The sequence below is a fragment of the Apaloderma vittatum genome, unplaced genomic scaffold (assembly GCF_000703405.1).
Source record: "Apaloderma vittatum isolate BGI_N311 unplaced genomic scaffold, ASM70340v1 scaffold5197, whole genome shotgun sequence".
NCBI classification, from domain to species: domain Eukaryota; kingdom Metazoa; phylum Chordata; class Aves; order Trogoniformes; family Trogonidae; genus Apaloderma; species Apaloderma vittatum.
In genome coordinates this window covers 34,272-45,446 of record NW_009725568.1, presented here as the reverse complement: position 1 = coordinate 45,446, position 11,175 = coordinate 34,272, and the positions used below count along the sequence as shown (strand labels likewise).

The following is an 11,175-nucleotide window of genomic DNA, read 5'->3' as shown; positions in this document are numbered from 1 at the left end:
TCCCTACACCGTGTCTGTAGTACAGAGTACTACCAGAAGAAGGGTGTTGCAGCCTACTTAAATCTATGAATAAATCTATCTTGAGAACACCTATTACGGTATAAATATCAGGACACTTCTGAGACACTCAATTTTTGTAACCACTCTCCCATCTGTGATCCTTTCCACTTAAATTCTGTAAATGAAGAACAGCTTACAAAAGCCATTGCTCGATCACTTAGTTTCATAAAAAAATTTACATCTCAGTTACTTAATTGGAATCCAAAAATCCTTGACTCATGAATAATCTCCTTTGGTAATTGAGCTCAGACATCTACCATATGAAAAACCCCAACCCTGTCAGAAATGCTTCTAAATCACAAAAATGTATTTTTAAATAAAGGATAAATGCAAAACCTAACTTTTTTAACCTAGAACTACTGCTTCTAGGAAGGCAGCATCAAGGCTATTGTCAGACACGTAAAAATAACTTCCCATCTAAATGTTTTACTGTAGATGGGTAATAAAAAATTTTACTGAAAATAAATATTTCAATTCAGTGAATGAATTTTAAATATATTACTTCCTAAACAAATGCTTAGCATTTTCACGTAGAATTTTGAAACAAACTGGAGAAGTCTCAGCATGAGGTTTATTTTTTTTCCAGTTACATTGATGAAGAAAGTAATACTATCTGCATACAAATTACCAGGTTTGCAGACTTCTGTGAAGCAGTCCAGATCAAAATAGGTTTGAATCCTGGACATCTCTTTCAAAACATAACAACCTGCATCCATAAACATTAACAAATATCTATTTCAATCTATGAAGCCTTACCATACATATTTAAAATTAGTACTTCTCAAAGGCTTATAATGCTTGCTCTTTTACATCTAATGTTACTTAATAGCTCTTAGAAATGAACAGCAAATGTAGGACAATATCAAATAGTCTTTGTGCTCTCCTAACATGCCTAAATCACATTTATTTACCTCCTTGTCAGCAAAATTCCTTAACAAAAATGTACAGGTTTGCATATTTGCTTTGAATACCAAGCTACTGCACGGATTATGAAAGAAGGGTGTAGCTGATAAAACTGTGTCATACACACTATGGAAAAAAAACCACCCCAAAACAACACAGATACAGTACATAAGTGAATACTTACTACTTATATGTTTCTGAACGAATGTATTCAAAAACGTGAGATACTCCCAGCTGGAACTGGTCAGCAATTGGGGTAACCCAAGGATTGTTCTCTGCTTTGAAGACTTGCTTTTGACCAGTTAAATCCAAATTACCTGAAAGGGATTAAACAAAGCAGAATATTAAAAAAAATCAAGAAAAAGGAAAAATTTTAAGGAAATATCTTGCTGTGAATGTAAAACTTGTCATTCATTTCAGAGTACGACAATAACACAAGCAAATATTTCAGTCTTAGTGGAGAGGAATAGGAGAACGTAGTAGTTTCCCCACGGTGACAAATGCAATCCCACTCTATTGATTTCACTGCTACTACATATTGCACAGCAGGATTGAACACATATAACAGCATATAACATTTATTCTTCAAATTAGTTTTAAGCAGGGCTTAACAGCGCATAGGTGGTGGGCCCTCTCAACCATGGCTTGCAGGAATGAAAGGAGAATGACACTGTAGTAGAAGCTTGCTCTGCTCGATCACTGCTCCCGGCACAATGTCAACAAACAGGTTCTTCTGCCTTACCAGTGCTCAACATGTTGTTTGTACCAAGATCCTACCACCGATTTGTGGTTATAGTTCTCTGTACTGAGGAAAAACAAACAAAAAACATCGTTGCTCTGGGAGGCGTGTTGGACTAGATGATCTCCAGAGGTCCCTTCCAACCCATAACATTCTGTGATTTTATGATTCTTGCCACATGCCAGCTTTACCTGTTCTGCTGACAGGAAGACTTAAGAGACCTATCAGGGGTTCACTCAGGGTTGTGTTTTTTTTTGTTTGTTTTGTAAATGTTTACTACCCAAATCCAAAACAGTACATACTGTGCTGAAACTCTACATGATTATGGATGCAACAGGCTAATTTCCAGAATGGTCTAGACATCGAAATATTTTGTGTTCTACAATTTAAGAAATCTGAGCTTTAGGTTTATTTTTGAGAATTTTACAATTAAGAGAGGCCTGTCCTCTTCCCAGAAATCTAAAGTAGCAATAACAATGAAAAAATCATCTTTAACTATAGCAAGTAAAAAAATTACAAGGTTTTGAAAACTGACTGAGCCAAGCTGTCAGAAAAATCTGAGATCAACCTGACGTGATAGCTTTTCAGAATTAAAGGTGCTTATCTAAGCTGCATGGACTCACATACACACATGCATGCTATGGGAACTGCTGCCAGCCGTGGGCTTGCTGGCCATTTCACCTGCATGTTCTACATTACAGCTAATCCTTGATGCATTTCTCTCTGTAAAAAGGGTTAACATAATTAAAGACAGACCATTATATCATGTGAAAAGATGTCATGCGTCTCGTACCAGCCTATCAACAAGTGGCCATTACCTCAGCAAACTCATCTGTCAGCTGTCTGAGGCCTGCTCTTTTGAGACCACAACAGGCAGGGAGCATTTTGCCCCTCCGTCAGTCAGGCAGCAATTGCCCTCGCTGCCTCACGCTTCAGCACGCCTCGTTAGGAGCCCGGCACCCGTCTCCTTTATTAAGGGACTCGGCAGCTCTGTTCTAACAAGGATCAGGAAGCAGGATTAAGTATTGTGACAGCGAGGACCTAATAAGCTAGAAACTGGTGTGTCTAAACCTCTGCTGGCTGGCCCCGTGCGCAGGCTCACTCTGCTCGCTGTTCGGTTTTCAGGCAGAGGCCGCTGGGGAAGCGAGCCAGCACCTCGATTAGCCGTAACCCTCTGACCGGTGCTGCGATGAAGATCATGTATCACTCAGGGGCTTGCTTTGCAATTGCAAATTGGATTTTCCATTTTATTACCTGCAAAAAACCCACGCGCATTGCTCTCCAGAACTACCAAACGCTGTGAAGCGCTCACTTGTAATTACAGTTCTTCAGCTACTGCATCAAGGTAAAATTATCAATCTGTGTACAACTAATAAAAATAGTTAAATCTGGGGAGCCAAGTCTAGCACCACCACGGGCGAAATTCAATGTTGTTTCCAGCAATAGGTCACACATTCCCGAAATCTCAATAGCCAAGGCCTCAGCCGAATCCTCTCGTCCTGAGCTGTGTCAGACATTTACCACTCAGGGAACGCTGTCACATGTTTCCATCCCCGTAGCACAGTGTGCCCACTTCCAGCACAAATACAACCTGGCCCATTTAAATGTAATTATTTGTAATAAACACTATTCTACTAAAGTCAAAGAAATCTTACAGCAAAAAGAGGACTTCACGCAAAATGAACTGGTGGCCCCCGTGTCAAAGGGATCACTTGATTTTCCTCTGTGTTCTGCTTTACCCCAGAACACTGGGGGCAGATACAGATATTACTTTTTACCTTCAGAGGGAAGAAGCAGGCAGAGGCCCTAAAGGTGAAATTAACCTAATTACAGAGGAAATTGGGGCACCTGGAAGTCCAACATCCACTCTAGGATCCACCCCCTTCCTGCCCCGTGCATCCTTCCGGGAGCCCTCCTGGCAGCCCGTCCCACCAGCTGCCTACAGCTGGAGCAAGGGGTCAGCTGTCACCTCACAGACTGGGGTTTTCATTGAAGAATTTAATCAAGCATTGCAGTGTGAAAAGGAGCAACCCATCCGTCCTCAGGGCAAGCACCAGGCAGAGAGGGTGCTCCTCCACAGGGGAGTAAAGGAGAGTTGCCTCACGAAGGACAGGGGACCTGATGCCTTAAACTCATTCAATACTGGAACTTCCATCTAGAAATGAAGGCCAGAAACAGGCAGAAAATTAAGCAGGAGAAGTCACAGAGAGCATGTCCCACCTTATCACCACTATGCTGGAAAAGGAGTCAACCACTCCTGCCACTAGGCAAGCCACCTGAGAACAGAGAAGCTGTATAATTAAAACTGAGACAGGATGGACATGTCACTCCTACATCACTGTGAATTGCTTGGGGCCATGTCCTGGTGTCCTCTCTGTGCTTACAGCTAAAGCATCTGGGAATTGATGGCTCATGTAATTCTGCTGCAGGACATCCAGGAGTCCCAAGCAGAAGGCCCAAGTCTCAGGAACTTCTCAGGACCAGTACGTTCTGCAATAACCAAACATGGGAGTTCTGCATGAACCCTTCTGCCCTGGTGCAGCAAGACGAACCAGCAGCTTGGAAGAGATGATCAAACCTGCCTGAAGCAACAACTCTTGTACCAGGCTCACCGCAGGAGCGCTATGCAACTGGACATGTCACAGATGTGTCCCTGTCCCCTCACCAACAGTCTCCCTGCCTAGAAGGTTTTTAATAGCAGCACTGAGCTAAGAAATGCTGTTATTCCATCCCTGCAGCACTAGAGCCACGGGCCAGGGAATGAGCCACGGCAGATGCGCCTGTATGCATATTGTCTAACAGCAGCATCAGCAGAACACTATCCCCAGGCCTTTAGGAAATTTATAAACTGTTCTGCCTCACGGATCACAACAAATCCCTCGGATATTTTTAGTAAGCAAAATACAAAACTGCCTCTAGTAAAAATCCAGTACAGAAGATTCGATCACAAAATATATTAAGGTTGGAGACTGCATTGGTCATTGCTGGTTTGTTCTTTCCATGTACATCAATTTATTAAAACACATTTGTTTATCATCTCTAAAATTGTGTTTCTTCAGAATGGACGTAAGGTTCTTACTATTTTGCCATAGTGAAAGAGACCAACTCCACTGAAATGCATTTGAATCACATGCCTCTGGTAAGAGAGAAGGCAGCTATCCTTAAGGCTAGACAGCGTAGCCCCTTTCCTAGATCACAGAAATGTTTTCAAATTATGTCTGAGTGCTTCTAAAATTATTTGCATAACTAACTAAATGACAAACTAACTAACTAACTAGACAGATAGATCAATATGACCCTGGACAGTCTGTAAAAGAGAAAAGGTCTAACAGCTGACTGCTGTGGGTGACCTGCACAGAATGACCAAAAGCCTTCTAAAAGGAGACAGCTGTGTAGTCATAGAAATATCTGATCTTGACTTTTTTTTCTCCTGTCTCAGCACTCACTGTATCAAAAGATGATCCTGAACTAATAAGTTTGATTGACTCAGCCTGACTGAACTTCTGTGTTTAACTCACCATAAAAACAAATCATTCCTATGCCCAACTTGTAACCTGTGTAGACCTGTTTCCTGGCCAAACCTCTCATCAGGTACAACTGGAGGCTACAGTAAAAGAAATCTACACCATAACAAACCCTTAAAAATTCAAGAACAAAAAGTATGCATATATTTAATTTTAATGTATTCTAAGTTATGCCATCCATTGACAAACATACCATTTATCACTGTTTAAATTCAGAGCTCCCACAGCCAAAGGTGGACATCTCATATGACAGTGGGCACACCCTGTCCTGACTGACATTAAAGGGAAAAGGCAGCTGCAGTTTCCCTGCACCTCCCTAGATAAATCTGTCCTGCATTTGATCGAAAACATGATAGTTAATGTTTCTTGTTACTTCCTTCCAGTGCTGTCAAAATAAAAATTGGTTTGTGTGAACACTCGTATTTTGCTCAACTGTCTGCAAAGGGCAGAAAAGAGCTCATAAATGAAAAAAGAAAAAAAAAGCTGTCTCCCACAGTCATGTTTGCAGAAGGTGCAGGTCCAGACTTCCCAGGCTCCTCCTGTCCATTAGATCTAGGCTGCAAGCAATTCTCATGTACAACTCTAAGCCCCTCATCCTGTTGCGACATACGATATAGAAGATGTGTAATATTTACCTAGTGTACCTATACTTGAGATAGAGTAAGGTATGACTACTGTACATAGGCATTACTTCAATACAAACAAAAGAAAACAGAATGAACACAAAACTGACTTGTCCTTTCCAGACGAACACCCCTTGGCAACACTTTAAATACTTTCAAAAATTAAAAGGTGAAATAAAGTAATTAAACAACTCTGACATTTGCGAAGTGAACATTGGCATTCAGCATAAGAAACATGATTCTAGCTGTAAAATGCCAGATCAACGCTGCTTTATAAAGGTTTAAATTCATCCCTAGTGGAGCTTCATTAAAATCAATGGAAATAATTTTAGCCTGTTGTTTTCCCCATCTGTGTCCTGCGGACACGTTGCCTCACCTTCCAGCCTACACTCTACTGCACTGACCCCATGGAGAGTCCTCGGGCTGTAAACACATCCCATTCAGCAATTCCTCTTAAGACTGCAATTTAAATGTTCTTTCCCTTTACAACACAAAGGTCTTACTCTCTCACCGTTGCACATAAGGACAGGAGGAAAGAAAATAGTTTTATTTCTTTATTTAGATATAAATACCTTTGAATCCTGTTTTATTAAATGTTAAGTAAGGGTTCAATCCACTACGCTAAATTTAAACTTCGGTTATATGTAAAAATACGTCTGTCCTGGCTTGTTTTAGATTTGCTTTACACCACAGGGCTTATACTTTTATTACTTTTGCGGCATGTGCTTTGTCTGCATAGAGAAAGGGATTGATTTAAGCATTGAGGTGGAAGAAATACCATGACTATTATGTCATAAAAATGATACCAAAGCAATTAATTGTGACTGATGTCTTAAAATCTATGTAAAAAAATGAAAATGTATACTGATCTCTGAGCCACAAAGTGTTATCGAAAGCAAACTATTTTTACACAAATCTAAGCACATGTAAGCTGTTTATTGGTAACTCATATCATTCCTATAAACAAATAAGATCACCTCTGTTTTGAAGACCTCTATCACTATTTAAGGATTAGTAACAGAAGAGAGTAGACTTAAACAGCAGTTACGAAGGAGCAATAAGACAACGGAAAGCAAATACTTCTGGTACATATGCAAAACGCGACTCAATCTTTCTGGAACAGCAGAAATATTCACAGAAATATTCAGTATGATAAACACATCTACAGCTCCATAGCATATGTTGAAAATATACATTTGCTTATTGATGAGTTTCTGAAAGAAAACAACCAGTAAATCTAAAACCAGGCTGAAGCACCTCCAAAAGATTGATCCCAACAACACTTTAGCCCACTCGTCCCTACATTCTTCTACTGGAGAAGGTCTAACAGTGTCACTTGGAGTCACTAGCACTTCAGAGAACCCTCAAACAGCATTTGTGGTGGTTTTACACACCAGGGGAAAAGGTTCCAAGTCTCAAATAATAAGTCAGGTTCAGTACATACAGATTAACCAGACAGATACTCCAGAGCATCCATCAGAGAGAAGCAGGATGCAAGTCCTCATCTGACTGCCTGCCTGACCACACAGATGGGAATGGCTGCTCACCTGCGAGCGATGGATGGGAAACCCCGGGGTAAGAGAAGGCTGAACGAGCAATCTGAAAGTTGAGCACTGGAGCCCAAGTCCATCCTCAGTTTTACAATAATTTTCAGGGACAGAAAACAGGAGTGCAGATGTTGTAACACCACATGATTCTAACAACTTCTTAGAAGAAAACGAGAATTTCCAATAACGAGTTCAGAGATTAGACTCCAGCTTGAATGTTCACTTGAATACATCTAACCATGGACCTCTGTGTCAGTTTAGTAATTGCAGAGTTTAATAAAGACATTTAAAACAGAAAAATATCAGGTCTGAAAACCATCAGGAAATGGAGGGTCTACCATTGGTGTCTTATTCAAATAGTTCACAACTATTAAAACCTCTTCTTTATTTCAGTGCTGAAATGAGCTGTCTTAGTTCTTGAACATGGCTGCTGCTTCTGCCCATCTACGCAGGAGAGAAATGACCTGTGCTCTCTTCTTGTGGAGTTAGCATGGATTGGCAGCTAAGTCTCCTGTCACTCTTCCCTTTGATAGGTTAAATAAAGACTGTGATTATTCTATGTGGTTCCAGAATAGCCACTTCATTTGCTTCAACTCTTAGAAAAAAGACCACAGCTGAAATTAAAAAAAAGTAAAAGCAGACCAACCAAATGCCACAATCTTCACCCTTGACAGAAAGGTGAAGTGATACAGGACAAACTGGCATTGCCTCAGCCACCACAATTACAGTTCTATGGGAAGAGGATTTTACTCTCCAGCACTGTCCCACCTCAACCTTTCAAAGAAGAGAGTTTAAAAGACAGCGAATTTAGGCCTGAGATATTTATACAAAATTCCAGCATCACAGCAAAGGTCAGAGAGAATTATTATACCAAAGTGTAACGGGGAGTCTAGCACGAGGACACTTCCATTCCAGAACACGTCAGGACTGACAATGAAGCCTGAGAAAGACAACAGAACGGAATGGATGAAATGCTGATCTTTTCCTTTAAACCACATTTGAGCTACTAAGTACAGGAAGAAAATAGACCTAACCTGGCCAGGTAAACTCACATTTCCATATTCTGGAAAAGAAGTAGTGGTTAACTCTGGGAACAAGTGGAGAGCCCTGGCAATTTCTACTACCAATTCACATAGAAAACCTGACCTTAGAAAGACAACTAATAAAAAGAGTAAATAATACAAACATTCACAATGAAAGCCACAAAACAGGAACTTATTCAATGCAGCACACAAGGCACTCTTAGCAAGGCAATGCTCTGCTCATGGCTTGTACTTCCACATGACAAATGATGCTGTTTCAACAGCCAAACTCCACCACACACAGCCTTCAGGTACCAAGGCAACCAGCCTGGCTGGTGCAGTCGTGTGGGTAGCTAAGGAGTACAGCAGAAGAACCAGCATCTTGACCAAGCGCCAATAAATTACTTCAAAACATTTCCTATATTCTTTCTAAAATTATTTCAAATTATAACTTGATTAACTTCATTTCTCCCATGTTCCTAATAGAAGAGAGAGATGGTTTACCAGAAGACCTAACAAGTACTGCTAAGTTTCCTTCTTTGAAAAGTGATTTGTTGTGCTGGAAATACACAGAGCAGCAAAGGTAGTAGTAACAAATGTCTGGCTCTTACCGGGATCTCGAGGGACAAAGTGACAGTCACTGCTAAGTGTTCCCAGTGAAGAAACCCAAGAAACACACTACAGGGCAGTCATTTTTTGAGACAAACAGAATTAACGTAATGTCAAAGTAGTTTAACATCAAAGATGTTTTAATGGCACAGGAAGTATTACAGGCTTAGAGGATCAGCATCCCAATTTATTTTGAAATACACTGCACATTTTTTCCAACCTCAGCAACTCCCCTGGGATTCTCAATTACATGGGAATTCAACAGAGCATTCTCTCTTTGAAAGGTCCGTATCAGACCAAAACCTAGTTAATTTAAAAATATGAGTTCAAAAAATATGAGTTCAAAAAAGATTCACCATATTACCTTTGAAACTTCCATTCAAACACAGGTTGTCAAGTACTCAGAAGAGTGAAACCACTTTTAAGTACTATGAAACACAAAATGAACGAAATTTAACAAGTAGAACATTTTCTCAGACTGCCTGTGATTATGGTAGTTTTACCTACCACAGCTCCAGCAGAATAGTTGAAATATTTGGTGACAGAAACATCATTATTATGCTGATGGTACTTCTAATCAGAGTACAGTTAACATTAGGAAAGCCTAATGACACACTGGAGTCATCTGAGAGGCAACGGTAGGACTTGCATATTTTGAGAACTAATGTAACATCACATCTGAATCTTGAGGAGTTTGGCAAGAATTACAGCAGTGTAAGGAAATGAATGCTTGTAGTATAAATCTAAATGATGGGCTATAGAAAACATCTTTCTGTGTATAACGAAACTTCAGTTGTCATCTCTTCCCATACACCATAACTCCCATCAAGTACTCTGTGGCATCAGCCTGGTCTCTAACTACATAAAAAGTGGTGGGTTTTGGTGGTGGTGGTTTTTTAAATTTTTTAACTTAGGCCTCAAATGAGAAACAAAGTTAGAATATTCACAAAATTTCAGAGATGCTTTTCTTACATATATAATCTGTCTATGGCCTATCTTACTAGTTAAGGAATAATAGAAAAACATATATAACAACTGCTACATCAGCAGTCTTAGGAAACAAGTTATTTTGTTTGTATGTTGTCAAGTTTAACAAAGCTCCTTATTTTCTTACACTACCTTTGCCTTAGTTCCAAATGTAGCATAGGTAATTTTAAAAACAAAATTGCAAGATATCAATTAGTTGTTCCAGTGTTCAGAGCTGGTGTCCAAACAGCCCCAGGATGTTCAGGACTCCCCCAAGCACACAGACTTGTATCTGCAGGTGTGAGCAGCACACTGTGTTGTGACACAGGCAGAGTGCAGCGACAGTTTATACCGAAATAAGGACAGTTTAGCATTTATGTCAAGTATATTTAGAAAAGAACTCTCTTTTGTGAAGTGATTCCTATGTTTGCACACGGCTGTTATAATTACCTAAGCAAACTGCTAGTTTGATTAATACTAAGGTGAACAAATAACTGCAGCAACTACTTTGCATAATATAATATTCATTCATAATTTTCAGAGTAATTTCAAAGGCCAAACTCTAAAATGTCTTCTTGTGATGGAAATATTGAGACTACTGGCAGGATTCCCTGAACTTTCTATTTAAAGCCAATCCTTTATCCACAGAAGATAATTTAGCTGTTAAAAACTAAAAAAGATGAAAGAATTACTTAGCCGTCTGACATACAGATTTGAATTACGAAATGTTGCAACTTCCTTTTAAAGGACCACGGCTACTTACCCCACCAGGTTTTGGTGGTTTTAAAGAGCTTGAGTTTTCCACTTTTCAAATATGTATCTAAATTTATATTTGATAGTGTCCCCTTTACCTGAGGAAACTATTTGATAAATTAGCACACTACTGAATAGTATACTTAAAAGGCATTGATGCAAACATACAGCTTTGGGAAAAGAGAATGGTAACTAAAAATGCATCCTTAAAAATCACTGTTCTTCCCACGTGCACAAACACGAGCAAACTCTGTGTACAAGTGCACACACGTGTGTTGGCAGAAGGGTAGCGAACACAGTTAACATTAGAATCTGTATTTTAAAAATCGTGTTGTTGTCTTCACATACAAACAATAAACCTACAGATAAGCTAGTTACCTTTTCTGGGTGGCTATTTACACTTAGCTACAACTTTGTGAATATTCTGTA

At 39.7% G+C, this 11,175-nt stretch overlaps 1 protein-coding gene across 1 annotated transcript in view; it reads right to left on the bottom strand.

Annotated features, from left to right (window-relative positions):
* Positions 1-1,146: 1,146 nt before the first annotated feature.
* The window catches only part of RSU1 (Ras suppressor protein 1), a gene marked incomplete at its 5' end in the record, with an annotated part of 35,710 nt that continues 25,681 nt past the window's right edge, over positions 1,147-11,175 (bottom strand). Inside the window, one exon of the mRNA XM_009872939.1 lies at positions 1,147-1,280. Coding sequence (XP_009871241.1) covers positions 1,147-1,280 — 134 coding nt within the window. The remainder of the gene's footprint in view (positions 1,281-11,175) is intronic.